The sequence below is a fragment of the Papio anubis genome, chromosome 16 (assembly GCF_008728515.1).
Source record: "Papio anubis isolate 15944 chromosome 16, Panubis1.0, whole genome shotgun sequence".
Lineage (NCBI taxonomy): Eukaryota > Metazoa > Chordata > Mammalia > Primates > Cercopithecidae > Papio > Papio anubis.
The window spans coordinates 60,876,093-60,902,301 of record NC_044991.1 but is presented as its reverse complement, the minus strand read 5'-3'; the positions used below and the strand labels follow the sequence as shown (position 1 = coordinate 60,902,301).

General features: G+C 46.6%; 1 protein-coding gene across 1 annotated transcript in view; it reads right to left on the bottom strand.

Annotated features, from left to right (window-relative positions):
• Positions 1-213: 213 nt before the first annotated feature.
• The window catches only part of CHMP4B (charged multivesicular body protein 4B), a 43,875-nt gene continuing 17,879 nt past the window's right edge, over positions 214-26,209 (bottom strand). The window contains exons 2-5 of the mRNA XM_003904839.4: positions 6,123-6,300; positions 3,679-3,793; positions 2,538-2,664; positions 214-1,084 (exon numbers count right to left, since the gene is read on the bottom strand). Coding sequence (XP_003904888.1) covers positions 1,020-1,084; positions 2,538-2,664; positions 3,679-3,793; positions 6,123-6,300 — 485 coding nt within the window. The 3' untranslated portion in view covers positions 214-1,019. The remainder of the gene's footprint in view (positions 1,085-2,537; positions 2,665-3,678; positions 3,794-6,122; positions 6,301-26,209) is intronic.

Below are 26,209 nucleotides of genomic sequence, written 5' to 3'. Positions count from 1 at the left end.
CACCCTGAACTGTACCCAGAGAGTCACCAGGCAAGGTGAGGGCCAATCTAGAACTTGAACAGACTTCCAGTGAGACAAGCTTTGCTCTTTGATTCAAACTGTTGATACATGTCATGGTTAAGTCTTCCATGTTTCCAGACTCCACTGTACACCCTGCTGGTCTGGAAAGGGTCAGATCCCGAGGCAAATGATAGATTAAACACAACAGCAAAGTATGAAAATTAATCGAGATATTTAATAGACAGTGCAAACCATAATTTCATCTGAATATAAATGTATGCACATGTTTCCAATGAGTTATCTATCAGTTATCACAAACAGCAACAAGGACCTTATAGCTATGTTAGAAAACTGTATAGCTGGAACTTAATTCTAACAATCTCACTTGCTCTCAAGAGAACACCATCCATTTCAAATCAATGTCACAAACTCCAAAAGACCAGGGGAGCAAGGGGGTGAGGAGTGGGCCAGAGTGGTAAACACAGGGCCAATACACAGGTGATGGACAGAAACACAGCTCTGGAGGAAATCAAAATCGGATGCATTATTACAGCTAAGGGCAAGGAAAAGCCTATGGCTTTTGAAAAATGACTTTTCTGCCAGTACCGTACAAGTACACAAAGAGATGTGCAGCAAGTCAACTGACTTACAAGGACAGAGGCTACATTTCAGGTCATTTCAACTGCAATCGGTCGACCCTTTCCATTGAGGATTCAGCAGTGGAGTCAGCGTAGTCCAGAAGCTCAATGTTGGATTTGCAAATACAGTTTATTTTACAGAAATTCAACAATATAAACAGCAGGCACTTCCCACCCCGCCCACCCCCCTCCCCCCGCCCGTCCCCCCAGGTGCAGACCATGCTATGCAGAGAGTGAGCAGCAACACGGCCCTACTGCTTTGGAGTGAGTCGAGAGCGATGGAACCTGCCTGCACCACATCCTGCCTGCCCCGCACACGCACACGCCTGCTCGCTGCGCAGGTCACCACAGTCTGTCTGGGCCCAGCCCGCGCTGGACCCGTTACATGGATCCAGCCCAGTTCTCCAATTCCTTCATGTCGTCGTCTTCCTCTTCTTTCTTCTTGGCTGTGTGAAGACAGAAAAGGCTATTTAGGATGGCTAGTGCGTTCAACATGTTCTGGCCGGAAACGAGCGCTGCCTGTGCTCCATGGTGTCTGTCAAACAGCCCTGCCCTGTGGCCAGCCTCCTCTCCAGGCTGTAGGCAGACTGCTCCTTGGTGCCTAAAAGCTGCAACATACAACTCTGGAAAACCAAGCACACTTTGGCAGCACCCACCCTCCACCTCCAGCAGGCCCAGACAAAACAAGAGGGATTCTACACAGAGGCCCTCAGGATTCCCACGAGGCTTCGGTCCCAGAGCCTGCAAGGTGGGAGGAGAATGGGAAGAACCCCACAAGAGATCAAATCCTTGCCAACCCCCAACTCCACCTCAAGTGGCTTGACCCATGGCCACACAGCTCCAGGAGGCTCACTGGACAGCCTCTGCCCACACAGCTCCAGGAGGCTCGCTGGACAGCCTCTGCCCACACAGCTCCAGGAGTGCCTGCTGGGACAGCCTCTACCCACACAGGACTGCCTCTGCCCACACAGCTCCAGGAGGCTCGCTGGACAGCCTCTGCCCGCACAGGACTCCAGGAGGCTCGCTGGACAGCCTCTGCCCGCACAGGACTCCAGGAGGCTCGCTGGACAGCCTCTGCCTACACAGGACTCCAGGCAGCTGACTCTACTTGAGGGGGCCGTTTCCTCTTTCTACACGGGAGAGGGAGGTGACCACAGCTGGTCAGGCACTGCCCCCAGGGCGCTCTCTCTCATGCCATATCAAATTGCCTCACTTTTTCTAGAAGTTCTGTGTGGATTACTTCTACCTGGAGGTGAAATATTGTGCAAGGGGATGGGGGAAGGGAAGAAGGAGGAAATGAAGGTTTTATAGAATCAGGTCTCCAAAGGAATCAAAACTGTTTCCTTCCCCCAGGGGCGGCCTCTAGGGGCCAGGGCTTTTGCAGGTGTGCACAGCACAGGATACTAGAGAGGGGGCAAGAGCTGTCCTGGACTCATGTTCTCATACCTTCTCACAGTGCCTGGAACTTTCTCTTTAGTGAAATAGGAAAGATCATTCTAGAAAAGAGGCTCTCAACTGGGGGTGATCCAACCCCTACAAAGGGACATTTGGCCATGTGTGAAGACATTTTTGGTTGACATAACTCAGGGCGGTTGCTACTGGCACCTAGTAGGCAGAGGCCAGGGATGGTGCTGAACACCCACAGTGCACCAGACAACCCCGCCCTCCATTCTCTCGACCCAGAGAGGTATCTGGCCATGTCCATAGCGTCAAGATTAAGAAACCCTGTTCCAGAGAGAAACCAGAAAAAGCCAGGTGACATGGCCTCTGTAGCCACTACAATGGATCCTGTCTGGTTCTCAATCTTGGGCAAGCTCAGGACACAAACCAAAGCCAACCGACCACAAGATCACCCGCCACATGACCTCGTGGGTGTACCATGACTCTAGAAGCACTCACCGGGTTTTGATGGTAGGGCTATAGAGGGAACATTTGGTAGAGGGACTGTTTCGGGTCCACTGATTTCCAGCAAATTCTTGTCTAGTTCCTCCTGTTCTAGTTCTTCTAATTCTGCCATGAGCTCATCCTAGTAAAAGGAAACACAAAGTGAGTGCCCTCCCTGGGAATCCCAGCCCCCGCGGTCATGCCTCCTACCTAATTAATGCTCATGGAGACACACACCCCTCTGAGAAGGTCTGCGGGGAGGTGAACTCCAGGTTCCACACCCTGTGATTCAAATATCCTAAAGCAGCTTCTACTGGGGAACATATCACTGCTGCACATCACTGATGTAGACCTCGGTGTCCTGCACTACACTGTGAGCACCTGGGAGAGGGGATCGTATCTTTGCCTTCCTATTTCTTTGGCTCAGAGCTGGGCACACGAGTGAATGCTCAGAAATGTTTGCTGATTTGAAATGAATGAGATTCTTCCATCAAACTCCAGTGTGAAAACATGAAAACCCTGGTTTTGAGAGCCAAAGGTAAGAGCTGCAGGCTGTTTTCTCAGTTATACAGTGAGGGTCAGAAAGCACAAAGAAAGGTCGAGCAGAAAGGATCTGACCTTTAGGAGATTCAAATCTAACACAGTGGAGTACCTTCAACAGGGGCTGGCACCATTATTTTAAAAACCTAAGAGACTCAAGGTCCCAAATTGCTCAGCAGAAATTGGCAGGTGGCTGAGATCCAGACACATCCCCCGGGTCAGGGGTAAGTGCCCCCTACTCCTTGCTCTACCTTTCCCTCATGCTGGAGCTGTCTCAGGGCAAATCCTGTGAACTTCTCCAGGGCATGGTCATCTCTGCTGCCCAGCTCTGTGCCAGGGCCCACCCTGGAAAGGTGCAGGCTAGCTACTTGTTCAAATCAGTTAGTGACCTGAAGCCTGCTAAAGGGTTGTGATGAGCGTTCCTTTACTCTACCTAAGCTTCTACCCCAAATAGGGAAAGTGTCCCTCAAAATGTAGAATTCAGGGAGGGTTAACACCATGTCCTGTCTCTGTCCAAGTCCAAATGCTCCCTGCCTGAGAGCCTTCAAGAGCACATCAAGGGGCAGCCTCAGGGTGTCATTTGTGAAGCTTATGGGATCTGTACAAAACTACTCACCTCGTCAAACTCTTCTCCAAACCCTACAGGTTTTGAAATTGCTGTTGAAATCTCCTCTGCAAGTTCTTGCTGGTCAGCAATGTCCTGCATTAACTCATCAACTTTATCGATGTCCCTTCAAATGCAATGGACAGGTATCATATCAATTCGTTAGGCTGTGTAAAGAGGGCCTTGCAAGGCAAGGCAGGAGCAGAAACTGGGCCCCACACAATCAACTTCCCAGCCACACCCCCTGCAATGACTCCCTCTTACTTGTTACTTGGCATTATTGCCTGCCTCCTCCCCTTTAAAATAGAGAAGCACAGACTCAAGGGGACAGGAATGTCTTCAAGACACTACCCAGTCCAACACCCTACAGGTGGCACTATCAAGGTCCTACATGCAAATTAGCAAAGGTGTCAGACAAGACCGCAGGGCTTTAACTCCTGGGCCAATAGCTCTTTTTCAAGTCCAAGGGTAACTCTGCACGGGGGAAGTAAAAGCACGATCACAGAAGACAGCCATGCCGTCTAATGGGCCTTCCATCTACTCAGTCCACCTGTGGATCCTCTAGGACCCCCAAAGGAAAGGCAAATTCTGAAAATATGCAGAATTTTCTTCTACACACTGACAATCATATAAACCTGTATTTCCTCAAGCCAATATATGCACATATATGTCAACATTTGCACAGTATTTAATGAGCTGCACTCTGCTAGGTTTTTAGGAGAACACAGAAATGAGGCATATATGGTTCTCATTCAAGCAGCTCAGTCCAATGAACATCTACCCTCAGACAAAACCTCACTTATTTGAAGGCTACTTCTCCTGTAACCTTACATTCCTACAGCAAGATCAGCGATCAGCAAGCTTTTTCTGCAAAGGACCAGATAGTAAATACTTAAGAATTTATGGCCAGACAGTCTCTATTGCAAATACTTAACCCTGCTGCGTAGCACAAAAGCTGCCACAGACAATATGTAAATTAAGGGGCATGACTGTATTTCAATAAAACTTTTAAGGCCAGGCACAGTGACTCACACCTGTAATCCCAAAACTTTGAGAGGCCCAGGAGAGAGGATCACTTGAGGCCAGGAGTTCGAGACCAGTCTGGGCAACACAGTGAGACCCCATCCCTACAAAAAATTTTAAAAATTAGCCAGGCATGATGTCACACACCTGTAGTCCTAGCTACTCAGGAGGCTGAAGTGGGAGGATGGCTTGAGCCAGGATTTTGAGAGTGCAGTGAGCTAGGATTGGGCCACAGTATTCCAGCCCAGGTGACGGGATACAGTAAGACCCTGTCTCAAATAATAAAAAAACTTTATTTACAAAAATGGATGGCAAGCCCATAGGGTGCATTTTCCCCACCCATTGGACAGCACAGCTGAGTACCCAAAAGGAAGCAAAAAAGGCTCCTGGCACCCCCAAATATATGCTGCCAAATCTAGGCACTACAACAAATGCAGATTTTTTATTTTTATTTTTATTTTTTTTTAATTGAAATGGAGTCTCGCTCTGTCACCCAGGTTGGAGTGCAGTGGCACAATTTTGGCTCACTGCAACTTCCGCTTCCTGGGTTCAAATAATTCTCCTGCCTCAGCCTCTAGTAGCTGGGATTACAGGCGCATGCCACGATACCCAGCTAATTTTTGTATTTTTAGTAGAGATGGGGTTTCAACCATGTTGGCCAGGCTGGTCTCGAACTCCTGACCTCAGGTGATCTGCCTGCCTCAGCCTCCCAAAGTGCTGGAATTATGGTGTGAGCCATCTCGTCCAGCCCAAATGAAGTTTTATTCATGAGAGAGGTCTTCATTTGGAGCCTCCTTACCTTGGCCTTTACCTTGGCTAGTTACAACTGTAACAAGCTTGGTTATCTAGTTTCTTAGGCCACTGCCATGAGAGGTAGCCATATAGGGGAAGAAGGAGGGCTGAGGGCAAGATCACTGTCAGTACGACAGCTACAGCTGGGAGAGCAAGGGAGGAGGCAGAAAACGCCATCAAAAGCAGACACAGGAACAGAGAGATCCAAAGCTCTTGGATGAACCATACATTTCAGGGCCCCTGACAGCATCAGGGAAAAATCATGGGCACCGATTCTAATCCCAGTTCTATCCAAGCTCCCATGTGACACAGGGCAAATCAGTTTCCCTCTCTGGGACACAGCTTCCCCACCTTCACATTCACAGGTCTGGACAACAGGACCTTCTAAAGGCCTTTCCACCTTGAAACTATGCTCATCACAATAACCCTGAATTACTCAGAAAGTATTTTTGCATGCCATGAGATCTGCTTCCAAAGGCACATCATCCATTTTCGGAGTTCCAAAAAAGAATGAGAATTCAAACAAACTCAGGTGCTCGAATAGGTAAGTCAAGGGATCCGTCTGCCCAAGGCCATGGCCTGGGTACGAGGCATTCCGGGACTGGCACTGCCCTGTGGCGCAGGGGCGGGTGGACACGTACATGTTGTCATGGGCCGCCTTCATGGCCTTGGCGGCATAGCCCATGTTCTTGAGCACCTCGGTGTTGGTGTTGGCATTCTCCAGGGCCTCCCGCTGGAACTCGATGGTTGATAATGTGCCGTCGATCTGCGCCAGCTGCTTCTCATACCTCTTCTTACGCTTCAGTGCCTGGAGGGCTGCTGCATTGGGGAGAAAACAGGGTTTTAGAGAGCCCAGGCACAGGGCGAGGTCTTAGTGTTCACTGAGTTCTTTCCCCGACTCTACTGGAAGCACCTCTGTTGTTGCTTCCACTATAGCAGAGGGTTCATAAATTCTACACAAAGAGCACATTCAATTTTCTATAAAAACATAAAATTCACATACCTCAAAACACAGCCAGTAAACAAGCACACAAGCCAAAGTTCAACCCTCGGGTAACCACGCACACACACAAATCAAAGCATGGACAGCCACCCGAAGAAAAGGATGCTCTGGGGTCAAACTCCTTTAGGGTCAAAGTCCAGCTCACAGACTCAGGTGAGCTACTTGGCTTCCCAGATGGTGTCAGTGTGAGCAGCAAATGACATACTGTATGTGAACACCTGGCACATTCATCAGTGTGTATGCCCCTCAAAAAAAGCAGTTCTCATTATTATAAAGCAATTTTAAAGTACCATTTTATGCCAACTAAACTACAGAAATCATAAATATAATGACTATACCAAATACTAGATCCGTTTGGGTTAAAAATGCTATTTCACTCATAGCCAACAACTCTGTAAATTGTTACAATGCTTCTGAAAAGTAACATGGCAACACACAGCAACAACCACCATGACGTTTTTACCCTCTGACCCAGTAATTTCCTTCTGGAAATGTATTCAAAAGCAAAAAGCCCCATGCCTGAAGATGGTTACTACAGCATCCTCCATCATCGAAAACACAACTAAACTAAAAAGCCAGACAGAACTCCCTGCCACGGCCAAACCTAGAGTCTGGCCATTTAGTTGGGTCAGTGGCATCATCTACCTTAGCCTCCTAGCACGCTGAGACTGTGGAGATCATCGCATGCTAAGGTCCAGTCACGGCAAGCAATCTGACCAAGGTGAATCTGTGGCAGAACTGGGACCAAAACCACATCTCCCAACTTGAAACCCAGATTTCCTTCCCCCTCACGGTCTCAGTTCCACTCTTCACACTGAAAAATATCTTTAGCACACATCTTAGATGACGTTGGGGGTCAGGACACACCACCCCAAAATATGACTGTAGGACACCAGAATATACCACCCCCAAAATATATTTCTTTGGCATATTTTGAGCTGGTTATTCTAAGAAACTAGAGTAGCTCAAAAAGCTGTCCTTTTGTTTAAAAAAAAAAAACAAAGTACATCTAAGAAGAAAATCTACGTTACTAAAAGTATCTGTGTCAGGAAGGGGGCTGCTCCAAAAACTTTCATTACCTAAGAGACCTTCTATCTGCATAACAACACATCCTTTACTCACCACACAGTAATTCTTCCCTCACCCTCCAGTAAGCTGTGTCCCCCACAACAACCCCCAAGCCCCTATTCTTTTCTGTAGCTCAGGATACTATATAAGCTTCAAGCATCTGACTCTTCTTCAAGTCTCATATTTTGTGGGATTTCCACATGTACATATGTAACTAAATGCAGTTTTTCTCTTGTTAATCTGTCTTATATCAATTTAGTTTGTAGCCCAGCCAAAGAACCTAGAAGGGAAGCTATTTTTTGCTCCCCTGCAATGGGCATCAAAAGCCAGGAAGGAGGCTTGGCAGAGACTCCGTCAGAAGAAATGGCTGAGCTGGAGTGGGCTGGGTCGGGAGCACTAGCCTCACACACACGTGCACTCAGCGCTCCGCCATGTCCTGGAGTTCTGGGCCACGGCCACCTCCTGCAGACTGGAGGTCAAAACCCCCTCCCCCATGGGGCCGTGGGTTCTCCATATGTCACATGAATAGGTCCCATGCTCCTTCCACTCACACCCCCTGCTGGCGTGGGATTCCGTCCTAACGACCATTTGCCAAGGGAAAACAGCTTGGCCTTCGTATAGCACACAGTTCCTCCAAAAGCAGCAGAAAAATTCTCCCAGCCAGTCTTTCCAACCAATGCTGACCAAAATACATACATACGCACATAAAGAGAACTCGTAAAACATCTGAAAAACAATGAAATGTGCCCCATTAAATCTGAAAAGTCACTGAATCCGTAATCTCCCTTGATTCTGATGTAGGCCGGAATGGCCCAAGACTTCAAGAAACCCATCCTGCAGTCACACCAGGGGATCCTCGAGACCCTTCACTCTCACCTTCTGGTAGCATAAGTCATGCTCACTTCATAAGGGCCTCAAAGCAGCAACCCTTTAAGGTTAGAACGACCACCCCTTTTAGTTGATGAGGAAACTGAGGTTCAGAGATGTCCTGTGACAGCCCAGGTAACTGGCAGAGGGGACTTAAACCAGGTGTGGAACCCCAAAGTCCCTGCCCTGCCACTATGTTATGCCCCCCACTTAATGAAAAAGGTAGGATACTGCCCTGGAGGGATCGTCCAGTCCTGCAGGGAGTGACATGGGGACCATGGGAACACAGAAGAGGGAATACAAATCCAACCATTCCTTTGCTGAAAAATCCTCAGTAGCTCCCTTTACCATATGGTTTAATATGGCCTGCAGCGTCCCGCAGAGGCAAGGCGTTAGAATTCTCTCCGCAAGCCCAAGACCTGGGAGCCCTAGCATAAGGTCTACAGAACCACCTTTCCCATTAGTAATGTCAGAGGGAAGAGGTCCTGGGGGAGTCCTGTAAGTGCCCCAGGGCTGGGATGGCTGGATTGCTTCCTGTGACTTCCTTGGTGTTGTGTTCCTTTTCCACAAAAGGCATACCCTAGACATACTCTAATCACCAAGTGACTGTGAATCCTTCCAAGATCAAGTGCCAATGGCCCACAGGTGCCCCTTTCCCAAGTCCCCTCCAGTCAGCTCCATCACCCACAGCCCAGCCCATCATTCAAGATTCACCAAGGCCTTCCAGAACGGGCGCACTGGCTCATGCCTGTAATCCCACCACTTTGGGAGGCCGAGGTGGGTGGATCACCTGAAGTCAGGAGTTCAAGACCAGCCTGGCCACCATGGTGAAACCCCATCTCTACTAAAAATACAAAAATTAGCTGGACATGGTGGCACACACCTGTAGTCCCAGCTACTCGAGAGGCTGAGGCAGGATAATTTCTTGAACCCAGGAGGTGGAGGCTGCAGTGACCCAGGACTGTGCTACTGAACTCTAGCCTGGGCAACAGAGCAAGACTCCATCTCAGTGGGGGGAAAAAAAAAAGATTCACCAAGGCCTTCCGAGAGCCTGCTGTGTGATGGTGAACAAGCAACGGCAGTCTCATCCGCCTCCTATTTCATTTAATCATCCAGAGATCCCAAATGAACAAGGAGACTGGGGATCAGAAAGGTGATGCAGCTCACCCAAGTCATCCTGCTGCCAAGTGAGGAGGGGAGTAGTCTGTGTAACTCCCAGCTCTATGCTCTTCCTCACGGACTCAGAACAGCAGCAAGTGACTCTGAGACCGTTCATAAGAGCAAACACTCTTTGACAGAGCTGCCTTGCTTTTCAGTGTCCTGAGTGTAGCAGGAGCTTGGTAAAATGCTTATGAAACTGATTTTATACAGTCAGCTACATTCTTATATTTAAAACCAAAGTTACTTCCCTATTAACATCATAGATTTAGAACTGCTTTTTCTCCAATACATTTTCCATTGGCAGTGACTCCTTGTATGCCAATCCTAACTTCCTCTGACTTCCACCTCCCACTTCTAAAATCTCCCAAACAGTAAATTATCTGGAAGCAAAACCCAAATATACCAAGGAGGAAACCAACAGCCCATCCCCACCCCGAATGAAATAATGCTGATATTATTCATCTTTGTAGATCAGCAATCCAGCAAAATAACTGATACACAGTAAGTGCTTAGTATCTACTAAATTGAACCTCCAATTTCATTTGTCTTACAAGGTTTTCATGTATTCTATCCAGGGTTCTTCATGGGGGATCCACCCATATTTTATCTCCCATGCACCTCTGACCCAGAGAATTGACGTCTTACTGAAACACAGGCTAGAACAATCATTTGGCAGCATCCTTCCACTGCATTCCTCCTGGCCCACAAACAGGGACTTCCCGCAAGCACCTGGCTGTAAGGTGTGCTATCTCATACTGGGGATAGGACCTGAGCAAACAGTATGAGGGACAGTCCCCGGGAATCCCCCCAGGACTCCCCTTCCTGCCTGCAGGGTTCACACAGCCTCTTCCCCTCTCAGCAGTGAACTCTCCAGGAGGTTGATTTTTCTTATCTAGATCTATCTGCTGTCTGTGTTTCTCAGCTAGTTGAGAACTCCAAAGGGAAAGGCTACATTATTAATTTTCCCCCACAGAAACCCCCAAACATGCTTCATGAGTAAAGTAGCCTTGAAAATTGACATGGGGTCAGCATCTGGGCTGCAGAAACAGATGTAGACAAATATTCACAGCACTTGAACCACCTCCTGTATCTTACAAATGCATGGCTTCGGTGGTGAGGTGTAACAGGGCAAACTAAAGGCTCAGAGGTATTAGAGTGCTTCCACAAGTAAAATGCCAGTCTTCTTGAATACTATTACACTTAGTAAAACTTCCTCCATGCCAACCTTATTTCTGACCACAGAAATTTTCTATCTGTAACCAACCCAATGTTTTCATAAATATTAAATATATACAGGGTCTTAATGTCTTGCCTTAACTTCTCCAGATTCCTGATGGTTAGATTTAAAAACAAGTACTGAGTTAAAAAGAAGCTGTTCATCTAAATCAAATATTCAAAAAAGAGGTGTCTAAAGAAATCCATTTTCTGCCAGAGAACCCCCGGCGTCATTTATAAACACAATGGCTTTAACAATTGAAATCTAACCCAGGTCAATAGAAGTTTAAGAGGTTGCTTTTAGATGGGAAAAAAAACAGTCCTTGGAATCTCCATATTTAATTATGCCTTTGCCAGTTCCAAGAGAGTAATTACAGCAGCAATTACAGAATCTAATAACCAGCTTTATTGGCTCTGAAAGCTGAAGCAAAAACAACTCCAACCATGTTGAAATAAACATTGGTCTCCAGACAGTTGCTTCATTAGACCCTCCAAACAGCTATTTAGAGGAAAGATACAGAACAGATACCCTAAGAAGCAGAGACCAGTCAAAAAGACGTTTGCCCAGGATGGAAAACCTTCCTGCGAGGCAACAGTTAGTGATTACAGGAACCATTTTTAGAGAACACATCAGTTCGATACAACCAGACAGGACGTTCGTTCCTTTCTCCTAGTCAAACACGACTTCTCTGAAAAGCTGCTGAGGAGAGCAAGTTTGCCTATCCCAGATCTAGGGGTGTTCAGCATAGGGGCAAATAGCCCAGGGCATCTCAATAGATGCCAAGAAGTCATAAGTATACACTCATTACTAGTATAGAGAAATTCAGGCATGGAGGGAAAAACGGACCAATAATATGCTCTCACTAAATGAATGGCAGTGTCTACAGTCCTTTCGAAGACCCCAGAGTCTACACTTGAAGTCATCTAACAGAAGGTACGGGGCTGGGAGGGAAGAGGGCTGCTGCTTTCCCACTCTCAGCGTGAACGACGAAGCAAATGAACACGCTCCTGAGGACACTTACACACAAATGCAACACCAGGACTCCAGCCTAAGTGGGCGTTCTGAAGAACCCTCAGCAGCCTGGTCCCAGTAGGACTACCGGCAAGCGGGGAGCCGAGGAGGGCTAAGGGAGCCCCACTCTGCCTGCCAGCAATCACTCAGATAGAGCCTCCTGGTTCATTCTGCCAGTGAATAAACTCAGATATTCAGGGTGCCTTAGCCAGGAGAAGCATGCCTGGCCCTCAAGCCACTGGTTGCTTTGCTGGACAGAGGAAGTGATGGGTGTGTCATCTGTGATCTGTCATCTGCCCTGTGAGTATGGGCAAGAAAAGACCCAAAGTTAAGTCTACGGCCATGCCACCCTGAATATGCCCAATCTCGTCTGATCTCGGATGACCCAAAGTCAAAATAACACAGATAACCACCAATGTCAAAGAAACCCATTCACCCGTAAACATGGTTATTAGTGACCATCCTTGCACCACACGGCATTAGAGATCCCACCAAACTTTGACTAAATAAGAGTTACAATCATGGCATCAAGAATAGAGGGAGCTTGAGGAGCTCTTGGAGATAATGAAGACCAACCCCTCATTAGATAACTGAGAAAAATGATGTCCAGAACAGGTGGCACAGCTTGCCAGGACCCCGCAGTGAGTCAGAGAAAGAACCAGGACTAGAACCCAGGTCTCCAGCCCAGGACTCTTTCCACCACCTCAAGTCTGTTGTTTCCAAATTTAGTTGCTACAAATAAATCAGCAGTTCCCTGTGCCATAAGGAAAACAGTCTGCCTAATGTTCTTTCATCCAGTTTCCAAACCCTGCCCTTGATAAACTCCATTTTAAAGCTCATGCTGACACATGAAAACCAAAAAGCTACCTAGTTTGCTCTCCTAGGTCCCTAGACAGCAGAGGGGAAAAAAAAAAAAAGAGGTGCTAATCAGGCTAGTTCAACAGTACCTTCCCCTAGTAAGTGCTGTTGATGCACCTACAGTTTCAGAAGGCAGGGCAGGGTTAGGCTCTCATTTCTCTACCCTGGGTGAGGGTGCCTGGGACGGCATGGGCAAACAGAAAGTTATCAGAAACCAAAATGCACAAAATGCACCTTGGAAGCCCAGACAGAGGCTGTTTCGTGTCGACTGTTGCTGAGACAGTGTTGCAGGCTCACCTGCAGGACGAGGGCCTCATCCTGCAAAAGCCTTGGAACGCTGTCCCTGACATTGCTGTATTTATTCCCACACAGCTGGAGAGTTCAGGCGAGAGGTGCAGACAGCTTTTTCCAGAGCAGCCTCCTTCCCTGTGATATATCTCCCTGTTCCTTTAATTTGCTCTCCGTGGCCTGGAGCTAATGCACTCCATTTAGAGATGGTAAAATAAGTACTTGTGTATGACCAGGAAATCGGAGTCTGAAGCCCTGCTGACTTCATCAGCAAACACATTGGGAGTACAGTACTCACTGCAAGGGAAAATTCTAGACAGAAAGAAAGAAGCCCCTTATCTGTTTGAAAGGGACAAAGATGAAAGAAATAAGCCCCACAAGTAACAGCCTAACAGAATATCAAACGCTCTGAATCATTTAAACGGTACATACAAAGTGTGTTCCGTAAAAGGCATGACAAAACACACTCTGCCGTCAAACAACCTTAGGAAATGCTGGGTCACATCAAGTTACCATGGTCATTTAGGGAGTCCAGTTGTCCAGCTTCAAGTTTCACCTCCACCATCAAGTAAATTACTTAATCTCACTAATAACCCTCATGATAATAACACGCACCTCATAGGGTTACTGTGAGGATTAAAATGAAGTACATAGGTAAAGCACCTGGCACAGGGCATGACAGGTAAATGTTGGTCACTGGTATTATTTACTGCAGGACTTCCCAGATCCTATTTTGATAGGAAGAAAACACTGACACCTAACTGGCTCACCAAAGAAAGAAAGAGAAAGACAAGAAAAACCAACAAGACACACACCGACATCTGTAAGACACGGCTTGGGAGAAACCAATTTAAAACCACCTGACCATTTGGCCAATGCCAGCTTCATCAACCCCTGCCCTTGGTTGATGCCGGCCAGCACTGGGGCACAAAGGAAAAAGAATATGAGGCTTGGTACCAGTAGACCAGGTCAGAATCCCAGCCCTGAAGGTGGCTGTCAGGTAAGTTATTTCACATCTCTGAGCATGTTTGTCAGATGCAAGATGGGGGTGAAACCACTACCCTAAGGACAGACGAGGACAGTCACTATGCAAACACTTGCTGAATGTAGGCATTCTCTCCGTCTTGCCTCTTTCCCCACTGCCTCTCTTTCCTTGCCTGTGTCCAACATTGTCTCTGGGGATCTCTGCATCTTCCTGTCCCTGTCCCGTCTCCCACACATTTTTTTTTTTTTTTTTGAGACGGAGTTTCACACTGTCACCCAGGCTAGAGTGCAGGAGGGCGATCTCCGCTCACTGCAACCTCCGCCTCCCGGGTTCAAGTCATTCTCCTGCCTCAGCATCCCAAGGAGCTGGGATTACAGGAGCCGGCCACCATGCAGTGGTGTCCTGTCCCCTTTCCCAGCCCAGTGTGTCTAAGAAAGAGTAGACAATTATGGCATAGTGGAGAAAAAGATAATTATAACAACAGCCAACATTTATGAGAGGTTTCCTGGGTGCCATGACTGGTGCTTTCATGGGAATGAAAAATTGATACTATCCATGCTCACTAGTTCTTCCAGACAACCTATCTATGAGGTAGATACTGTTACTGTCCCACTTCAAAGATCAGGGTATTGAGGCTCAAAGAGTTTATCACCTGCCCAAGTCATACAGTTAGGTAGTGGCAGGCCTAGGATCAAAATCAAGCTGCCTATCTGCAAAGGGCATGTTCTTTCTCTGCAGAAGAGCATCTACCCTGCACCAAGCAGGCAGCTGGGCCTGCTTCTGCCTGAGCCTGGGAATCTGAAAGCCCTGAAGGCCTTCCCCTCCCCATGGATCCAACAAGCTAGCAACAGTCTGGCACCAAGGGCATCCAATGGGCTGCCTGTTCTGCCCACAAACTGTCCACTAGCGACAGTCCAGAGGGTATGCAGTAAAAACCTCTACCTGGAAAAAAAATTTTTTCTAGTAGATTTTAAATTGGTTAAAAGCACACGGGATAAAAACCCAACCATTATCATCCTCTCTACACTTAGGCCGATGACTCTACATAGCTGGAAAGTTTGCTGTGAGCTTTTTTTGTGTTTTAAAGAATAAATGTCTTCTTCCCTCATGTCTACCCTAAACCATAAGCTCCTCCAGGGTGGAACCTCCATCTTTGTGCCCCTAACAGCACTGAGACAGGGAGAAGGGAAGGGCACTCCATAATAGCCAATGTGACCCCGCCATTTCTTTACCCGTCAGTGCCCTCTGTCCTCTCACCCTACAATGGCTTCCAGATCTTTTCCCAGGTCCTAATATGGCCTTCCCTCCACATTCTGGAGGGCCCAGGGACCAAAGCTACAAGAACCTCTGTCACTTGTCCACTTTTTTCCTGTGTCAACCCACACTGGAATTGCTAGAACCCTAAAACAAAAGGGGTCAGAGGCTTATTATTAGGGGCAATGAGCCTAGGACCTCCCCTGTGACTATACCTGGAGGGAAGAGACCCAAAGTGAGCAGCAGATTATTCCAGACTGGGTCAGCAGGCGTGGCCCAGGCCATAAGGAAGGAGAGAAATGGCCACAGCAGTCAGGGTCACCAAAGGAAACGGTTCAAGGCCTATCTGAGCTGCCTCCTCCTGCTCCCCAAAGGGCAGCTGATCAGGAAGAGAAGGGGTTTCACTTCCTAGATCCAGCAGGCAGCCCTGGAGTAGCTCTTGGTGATCAAGATAACTCAGGGCCAGGGTGGGGAAACCAGGATACTGGGAAGGAAGGTGACCTCCCCCTGGTTAGTGAGGGCCATAGTCATTCAGCCTGTGCCCTGGAATCCAAGGCCAAAGTTCTTTCCTATACACCAGCCAGGCTGCAGAACTGCTATCAGAGGCTAAAACTAAGTGCCCATGCAGTCCACAGATATGTCTTCATTTGTCCCATGTCTTAATTAAGTCGTATCTTAATACATAAATTTGAATATTACATATTTCACATAAAAATCCAGATTTTGGCTTCCTCTTGTAAAGACAGAGTATCTGGCAACACTGAGCCCACACTGCCACCTAGCAACAATCCACTAGAGCAGAGCAGCAGCCATCCCTTTTAGAAGGGACACATACTTTCCAGTCCATCTCAGAGCCCACCACTGCCCACCAACTTCTACCTGGACACATTACTCATTCACATGTCCTGACTGACAGTCCCTGTAACACCTGACACTAATCTTACACCCAGAGGAAACTGCTAGGAGTTATCTGGTACAATCCCTTGCCTTCAGGCAGTTAAGGTTGTGTTCAAGTTAAAGATAGGCAACTGATGTCATAAAGGTTCAACAAGGTGCTCAAAGTAACAAAGGTAAAGGTACTTGACAAGGAGGAATCCAAGCCAGGTGCCCCGAACAGGAGACCTGTATCTAGACACAACCTGCAACACACGTCCTGTGATCCTGAATCTGGCTTCTAGTTCCAACTCTGCCATGACTAAAGTATGTCACTGAGCAAGTCCCCTCATTCCTTAGTGCCTCACACTCCTCATCAAGGACACAAGAAGGGTGGATTAGGTGCTCTCCAGGTCTTCCTCCAGCTCTAACAATAGGTGAACCCATATAGTTCTGAGATTTCCAATAACAGGATTGAAACAAACACAAAAGGCTCTTTCTGGTTGATCTTGCGTGATCCAGAATATGTAATTAACATCCATATGCTCCAATTCCCGACTGCTTCACATAATCAAGTATTTCCTGCCCAATGAGCAGTCTTTCTTATTTTAACTGGCTTCACAAACTGAGTTAGAAAAATCAGAGACTCCCTTTAGCCTCTGAATTAAGCTGCTTCAACTGGGCAGAGGAAGTCAGCACTCAGATCCAATGTGAGCCACAAACGTCACTCAGGAAGCAAAGGTAACTATAGTTAGAATGTGAACACAGACATCTTCACCCTCCATCTCCTTACAAGTTCTGGCACTGCCTCCCTCCTCTCTCTGAAATTCCTCTCTCCTGTCAGCCTTGGGGGATCCCCTAGCCTGGTTCCCTTGCCCCAGAGGCCATTCCTTCTTGAGTTTTTGTTTTGTTTTGTTTTTCCCAGATCCTTTCCTCTTCTCAATTCCTAATGGTTGAAGCTCAAATCTTAAAAATCTTGATCCTGGGTTCTTCTGTTTTTTTGTTTTTGTGACAGAGGGTCTTGCTCTATTGCCCAGGCTGGAGTGCAGTGGCACAATCTCAGTGCACTGCAACCTCCACCTCCCAGGCTCAAGTGATCCTCCCACCTCAGCCTCCCAAATAGCTGTAGCCCAGGCTGGTCTCCAACTCCTGAGCTCAAGCAATCCAATCCACCTTGGCTTCCTAAAGTGCTGGGATAACAGAAGTGAGCCACCATGCCCAGCCAGTTCTTCCTTTCTCACATGAAGTATCACCTATTCTGAGCCTCGTATTTTATTGTATTTAATCCTGACAATAAGGAATTCGTCTTACTAGCCAATTTTACAAAGAGATTTGAGGCCTGGAGAGATTATCTCAAAGCTTATGAATAACAAACCAGCAGAGTCAGGATTCAAATCCAGACTCTTCCTTCTGCTTCTAGCCAAGACAGGATGGCAGGGACTAGATTTACCCCTAGCCCAAGAGAAATGAATCAACAGTTTTTGAGACACTGGACATCAAGCAAAAAAGGACAGTGATCCTTGAGAGCTCGGAAGTAAGTTGAACCTACGGTCACACCCAGTTGATCGCTGAGAGTTTCCAGGCCAAGGTGCAGGCAAGGAAAACCCAGACAGAGTCCAGCAACTTCCTGAATTAATGAGATAGAGCTGAGTGTCTGGGGAGACCAATGCAGCTGGAGTTCATGAGAGTATCTGAGTAGAGAGTTGCACCGAGAGAGAAAACCCCAGAGAGCCATGGAGGGTCCCCCTCAGGTATTCAGCAGAATACTGATCAGCACCCATGTGTGAAAAAGCTATCTAAGGCCAGGGAAAGAACCACTCAAAAGGATGACAGAGAATAAATAATATTAAGTACTCACATGGGGCCAGTCATATTGCCTCTTCCTCAGTTAGATTAGAAAAGCCTCATAATTCTTCTTGGAGGGCCTTCAGGAGGGCCTTGTCTTAATAGTAGGGATTAGCTAGCCCTATACTAGATAAACACTGCTCTGAGCCTGTCTCATAATTCGTACACCTAAGACCTAAAAGGCAAACTGTTACCAAAAAATTCTGCCCCCAAAACATAAAGAATATTTATGGGAATACAGAAAGATTCAGTACCCAACAAGGCAAAATTTACATTTGACATCTAATCAAAATCTACAATTTATGCAAAGAAATGGGTAAATAACACCCATGATGCAGAGTAAAATCGACAAATTGCAAGTAACCCAAACTCACACAGATGTCAAAATTAGCAGAGATTAAAATAGTTATAACTATAGTCTATATGCTTAAAAAGCGAAGGAAAAACAGGGAAGGTATTTGCTATGGTTTGGATACTGTTTGGCCCGCCAAGTCTCATGTTGCTATCTGATCCCCAGTGTTGGGGGTGGGGCCTAGTGAGAGGCGTCTGGGTCATGGGGGCGGATCCCTCAGGAATGGCTTAAGGCCATTATCCAGGAGTGAGTGAGTTCTTAGTCAATTCTGGAAAGAGCTGGTTGTTAAAAAGAGCCTGGCACCTCCTCCTCTCTCTCTCTCTCTCTCTCTCTCTTTCTCTCTCTCTCTCTCTCTCTCTCTCTCTCGCCGTGTGACCTGCACACATAAGCTCCCCTTCGCCTTCCACCATGAGAGGATGCAGCCTGAGTCCTCGTGAGCAGCAGATGCTGGCACCGTGCTTCTTTTTTTTTTTTTTTTGAGACGGAGTCTGGAGTCTCACTCCGTCGCCCGGGCTGGAGTGCAGTGGCCGGATCTCAGCTCACTGCAAGCTCCGCCTCCCGGGTTTACGCCATTCTCCTGCCTCAGCCTCCCGAGTAGCTGGGACTACAGGCACCTGCCACCTCGCCCGGCTAGTTTTTTGTATTTTTTACTAGAGACAGGGTTTCACCGTGTCAGCCAGGATGGTCTCGATCTCCTGACCGCGTGATCCACCTGTCTCGGCCTCCCAAAGTGCTGGGATTACAGGCTTGAGCCACCGCACCTGGCCGGCACCATGCTTCTTGTACAGCCTGCAGAACTGTGAGACAAATAAACCTCTTTTCTTTATACATATCCCAGCCTCTGGTATTTCTTTAATAGCAACACAAATAGACTAAGATAATTTTTTTAAAAACCTGAATCGAGCTTCCAGAAATTAAAATTATTACATGGATTAACAACAGATCAGACATTTCATTGATGAAAAGATTTATAAACTTGAATAGCAATAAAAACTATCCAAAATGAAATACAGAGAGAAAAAAGAATTTTAAACATCAGCAGAGCAGCAGTGAGGTGTGGGATAACTTCAAGTAACCTATATACATGTAACTGGAGTCCCCAAAGGAGGAGGGCAGGTGAATAAATATGTCAAGAAATAATGGCCAAAAAATTTCCACTTTGACAAAAACTATAAACCCACAGATACAAGAAGCTCAATGACCCTGGAGCTTAAGAAACATGAAGAAGACCACATATACCAAAGCACATCATATTAAAAGTGCTCAAAATCAGTAATAAAAAGAAAATCTTAAGAGCAGCCAAAGAAAAAAATACACATTACATATACTGAAATAAAGATGACAGAGATTTCTCATGGAAAACAATGCTAGCAAGGAGATGGTAGAGCAATATTTTTAAAGGATCTCATTAATTCTATCACCTGGCATGGAATTAAATTAGGAATTATAGGCCAGGTGCAATGGCTCACGCCTGTAATCCCAGCACTTTGCGAGGCCGAGGTTGGCAGATCCCTTGAGGTCAGGATGTCAAGACCAGCCTGGCCAACATGGTGAAACCTCGTCTCTACTACAAAAATTAGCTGGGCGTCGTGGCAGGCACCTGCAGTCCTAGCTACTCGGGAGGCTGAGGCAGGAGAATTGTTTGAACCCAGGAGGTGGAGGTTGCAGTGAGCTGGGATCACGTCACTGCACCCCAGCTTGAGCAATAGAGCAAGACACCATCTCAAAAATAAAATGGAAATGGAAAGGGAAAGGGAACAAAAAAAACTGTTAATCTGGAATTCTAAACCCAGTGAAATATTTCAAAAACAAAGGCAAGGCCAGGTGTGGTGGCTCACGCCTGTAATCCCACCACTTTGGGAGGCCAAGCCAGGCGGATCATGAGGTCAAGAGATAGAGACCATTCTGGCCAACATGGTGAAACCCCGTCTCTACTAAAAGTACAAAAAAAAATTAGCTGGGCATGGTGGCACTCGCCTGTAGTCCCAGCTACTTGGGAGGCTGAGGCAGAAGAATTGCTTGAACCTGGAAGGCAGAGGTTGCAGTGAGCCGAGATGGCGCCACTGCACTCCAGCCTGGCAACAGAGCAAGACTCTGTCTCAAAAAAATAAAAAAAAGGCAAAATAAAGACTGTCAGACAAAGAAGAGCTGAAAGAATTTATCACCAGAAAATCTTCACTATAAAATTTTTTTTAAAGTCCCTCAGGCAGAAGGAAAATGATACCAGATACAAATATAGATCTACGCAGAGCTATGACAAGTACCAGAAAGGATAAACACATGGGTAAATACATAAGGCTTTAAAATTATTTAAATCTCGCCAGGTGTGGTTGCTCATGCCCAGGATCTCAGTACTTTGGGAGGCCAACGTGGGAAAATCCCGAGCCCAGGATGTCAAGGCTGCAGTGAGCTATGATTGCACCACTGCACTCCAGCCTAGGTGACAGAGTGAGACCTTATCTCTAAAAAAAAAATAAATAAAATGTAAGTTATTTAAGTATCTTTAAACAAAAACACAGTAATAGTGTAGTGTGGGGATTTATATGTAAAAGTAAAACATGGTAATTGCACACAGGCCAGGAAAAGCAAATGAGACTATACATACATGACGTGTACTATACATGAGGTGATATTGTATATATCACCTGGGATGGAATTAAATTAGGAATCATAGGCCGGGTGCAGTGGCATGTAATCCCTGTAATCCCAGCACTTTGTGAGGGCCGAAGCGGGCAGATCCCTTGAGGTCAGGCATTCAAGACCAGCCCGGCCAACATGGTGAAACCTTGTCTCTACTACAAAATTTAGCCGGGTGTGGTGGTGTGTGCCTGTAGTCCCAGCTACACATGAGGCTAATACAGGAGAATCACTTGAACTCAGGAGGTGGAGGTTGTTGCAGTGAGCTAAGATCACGTCACTGCACCCCAGCTTGGGCAACACAGTGAGACTCCATCTCAAAAAAATAAATAAATAAATAAATTAGGAATCACAAACAGAAAATCTGTTAAATCCCCACATCTTTAGAAACTAAATAATATACTTCTAAATAAGTCACAGGTCAAAGAAGAAATGAAATGGGAAATCCGAAAGTATTTTGAACTGAATGAAAATAAAAACAGAACATATCAAAATATGTGGGATGCCACTAATGTGGTACCTTAAAGGAACTAAAAGCCTATACTAGAAAAGAACAATCTCAAATGGACCTCAGCTTCCACCTTAACAAGCTAGAAAAAGACCAGCTTGGGACTGACCAACATGGCAAGACCTTATTTCTATTAAAATTTTTTTTCAAAAATTAGCTGGTGGCAGGCACCTGTACTGTCCCAGCCACTTGGGAAGCTGAGGCAAGGAGGATCGCTTGAGCCCAGGAGTTTGAGGCTTCAGTGAGCTATGATTGTGCCGCTGTACTCCAGCCCAGGTGAGAGAGTGATAACCTGTCTCCAAAAATAAAAATAAAAATAAAAATAAAGGGCAAACAAAATCCAAAGCAAGCAGAAGAAAGGGAATAAAGATTAAAATGAAAAATCAATAAAAGACAAAAAAGAAACAAAAGAGAAAGAAGGTCAATGAAATAAAATTCTGGCTCTTTGAGAAGTTCAACAAAATTGAACTTCTAGCCAGACTGAACAGGAAAAAAAGATTACCGGTATCGAGAATGGCAGATGTGATATCACTACAGACTCCACGAACACTAAAAGGATAAAAAGGGGATATTATGAACAACTTCATGACAATACTAGAAAAACTGAAGCAACGTCATACCAATACAAAAGATGCAACAGTTTAGATGAAACAGGCAATTCCTTTGCTCATTCTACTGTACCAGAATTACACTTTGCTCATGAAACCCTGCTAGGGAACTAGGGACACAAATTATACAGTCCCAAGGCTGAAGGAATTCACAGGCCAGCAGATATGGACAATGTAATATGATGACAGAGGTCAGCACAGGACACTTACTGTGGATGCCTAAGGCAGGGAAACTAACTTTTGGGGTTATCATGCATTTTAAAGGATGGCAGGAGACAGCCCGGAGGAATGTATCCAAGCAGCAGGAAAAGAGAGGCATGAGAAAATAGGGGAGGGAGCAAGTAAAGATAAAAGTTAAAGAGAGAAACTCAAGGACAGACTTGGATGTCTTGTTAAGGAGCTGCTGGAATCTATCCCAGGGTTAGCAGGAAGCCATTGAAAGATTCAAAGCAGGACAGGAACGTGATCAGATTTACATTTCAGAAAGATCCCTCTGGCTGCTGTGGGGAGAAGGGGCTGGCAACCACTGCTGTAATCCAGAGGGTGTAGATTTCAAGGTCCTGAACTGAGGCCACAGCAGAGGGGCTACCCAGGAGAGGGTGAACTTGAGAGACACCAAGGGGGAGAACCATGGGCCTGTATCACCTGTTTGAATGTACAAGAGAAGGAAATGGAGACTGAGTCAGGAATAAGTTCCAAGTTCCTGGCTGGGGCAACCAGGTGGTGGAGATGCCATTTCTCAGAGAGACTAGTAACTCAGGGAAGAGAAGATAAGGCAGGGAGGGAGAAACCATTCTCCCAGGTCTTTCTGTGGGGCCACGGGCTTCAAAATTCAAGTTAGCACCTGACGTTTGAATTAACATTCTCTAAATCCATATGAGGAAGATGGAGTTCAGGGACTGCAGGGTAGGTCAAATCTAAATCATTTCTGGCCGGCCGTGGTGGCTTACACCTACAATCCCAGCACTTTGGGAGGCCAAAGCAGGAGGTTCGCTTGAGGCCAGGAGTTTGAGAACAGACTAGGCAACATAGTAAGACCCTGTCTCTACAAAAAAAAAAATCTTTTTTAATTATCCGGGCATGGTGGTGCACACCTGTAGTCATAGCTATTTGGGAGGCTGAGGCGAGAGGATGCTTGAGCCCAGGAGTTTGAGGCTACAGTGAGCTATGATTGCTCCAATGCACTCCAGCCTGGGCAACAGAACGAGACCCTGTCTCTTTAAAAAAAAAAAAAAAAGAAAAGAAAAATCATTTATTGTAAAACTATAAAAAGCACAGGATTCAAAGGTAACCTAATTACTACCATTCATACATGGGCGTGTCTCAGGAGAATATACAGGTATAGTATATGCTTGTAATTGCAGAGACTATCTCAGGGCCTTGTAATTGGTCATTTCTGGGAAGGGCACACAGTGACTGAGGCAATGAAGGCACTTTTAAAATTATGTACAATTTACATGACTACCTAATCAAAACAAACAAAAACAATAGCCCATTTCTTCCTCAACCCCAGACGTGGAAAGGCAGTTACATTTAAAGAAGCAAATCATTTACTAAGAACAACCTAACTATGACTGGCACTGGCGCTTTGGTCTGGCCCTCCGGGTGGAATGAAGGCACTGATTGAGCTCCTCCCCCATCCACCAGGTCCTAGGCTGGATGCTCTTAGCCAGGCTTGCTCGAGGTGACCAGGTTCTTGGCTGGGACAGAGGGGAAACAGCCTGTTTTGGTTTTCCGTTCCCAGGCTGGGATGCACTCTTTCTTTTCCGACTGGCTTTTCTTCCTCTGCTTCCAGCTGAATCCATGCCAACAAGGGCCCCCTTCTGCCTGAGCAAGCATGAGAGCACCCTGGCAACCGAGATGACAGCGGAGGTCTGGGGGCTGGGGACATTTGTGGGGAGGTGGGGAAGAGAGTGAAATGCCGGCAGAAAAATACTTCCAATGTGCACGCTTGTTAGAAAAGCAAGGCAAGAGGGAAAACCCAACCAGCCTTTTATGCTTTTGGAATCAAAAGAGACATGATGAAGGGGTTGCAGACAAATGATTTTCCTTGCCCAAAGGCAGCAAGGGGCGAAGGGCACAGGAAGCTGATTCTCTTTTGGGAAAAGGTAGTCTTGCCTTGGTCCTTAAAAAATGGGGCACAGGTCAGACACGGTGGCTCACACCTGTAACGTTATGTATACTTTACCACAATTAAAAAACAAAAACAGTCTGGTTCATGGGTTTGCTATCCGATCCCTGCTGAACACTGTCGCTTACAACTGTATATGTGAAAATAACAAAATTAAAGAATGAACTCCAAACTGCACAGAATTACCAGACACTGAAACACTGACAGAACATAATCTCTGAGGCCAGGTGCAGTGGCTCATGCCTGTAATCCTAGCACTTTGGGAGGCCAAGGCAGGAGGATCACTTGAGGCCAGGAGTTCAAGACCAGCCTGGGCAACACAGCAAAACCTCATCTCCACAAAAATTTTTAAAACTTAGCTGAGAGGCTGGGCATGGTGGCTAACACCTGTAATCCCAGCACTTTGGGAGGCCAAGGCGGGTAGATCACAGGAGTTTAAGACCAGTCTGGCCAACATAGTGAAACCTCATCTCCACAGAAACTTTTAAAACTTAGCAGGGCGGCCAGGCACAGTGGCTCATGCCTGTAATCCTAGCACTTTGGTAGGCCGAGGTGGGCGGATCACTTGAGGTCAGGAGTTCGAGACCAGTCTGGCCAACATGGTTAAAACCCGTCTCTACTAAAATTAGCCAGGCGTGGTGGTACGTGCCTGTCATCCCAGCTACTCGGGAGGTGAGGCAGGAGAATCACTTGAACCCAGGAGGCGGAGGTTGCAGTGAGCCAAGATCGCGCCACTGCACTCCAGCCTGGGCAACAGACGAAGACTCCGTCTGAAAAAAAAAAAAAAAAAAATGAGCTGGGCATAGGTAGTCTCAGCTACTTGGGAGGCTGAGGTGGGAGGATCCCTTGAGCTGTGGAGGTCCAGGCTGCAATGTGCCATTTTCATGCCAGTGTATTCCAGCCTGAGTGACACAGCAAGACCCTGTCTCGAAAAAATTTTTAAAAAATTAAAAAAAAAAAAACCTCTGTTCCTTTGAACAATTAATTCACAGTGCTAGATTATAATCTGATTGTTTAGAAAATAATGTAAAGAAAGGAATGTCAGAAAGCAGCCTCCCTACCAAGAAAAACAATACTTCAAGGGTCCTAAAGTAGTCAATCAGAAAACAAAAAGCTAAGGAGTGCTATGGACTGACCTATATCCCCCAGAATTCATATGTTGAAGCCCTTGGCCCCAGTGTGGCTGCACTTGGAGATGGGGCCTCTTGGAGGTCATTAAGGCTGATATCATAAGGATGGGACCCTAATCTGACAGGACTGTTAGCCTTATAGGAAGAGAGACACCCCCACTCCGTATCCACTCCCCGCAATGCACAACACATACTCTACGGGAAGGCCATGTGAGGCCAGAGCAAGTAGGCAGCTGTCTGCCAGTCAGGAAGAGAGCTCTCACCAGAAACGGAATTACCCAGCACCTTGACCACGGACTCTGAGTCTCCAGAACTGAGAAAATAAAGTTTTGTTGCTTAAACCACCCAGTCTATGGTATTTTGTTATGGCAGTTCAAGCTAACTAATACAAGGAAGATAAGCACTATAGATGCCCAAGCCATTCAAAATCTTTCAGCCTGGCCACAGTATCCCCCATATCCTCTTGCTGTCACTCCCAGGTCCCTCCCCTGAGATGATTAACAACCTCAGTGTCTCTCCCACCTCAGCGCCTTGCTTTTCCTGGCTCCATATGCTGAGGGAACCATCAAATGCTTCTGCCACTCCTTTCATACTCCTCTTCACCACCACCCTCTCCCAGCCAAGCTTCCTTCCACATCCTGCTGAGCACTCCACCAGAATGTCTTCATTCTCCACCACATGTGAGACCTGGTTCTGGTTCCAGCTCTGCTGCCAGTCAGTTCTGGTCAAATCAAAGTCTGTTTCCTCATTTGTAAAATGGGAGTGCAGAAATGGGCCCAGATGATCTCTCAAGTCATTTCCAAGACCGACAACACATCAGACCCTGAACAAGGTTCAGCCAGGCGGAGCCATCTGCCCTTCTTCCTTTCCTATCTACTGTCTACACATGTACCAAGATGTGGCTCTATAATGCTCAGATGTTCTATGGTGTTA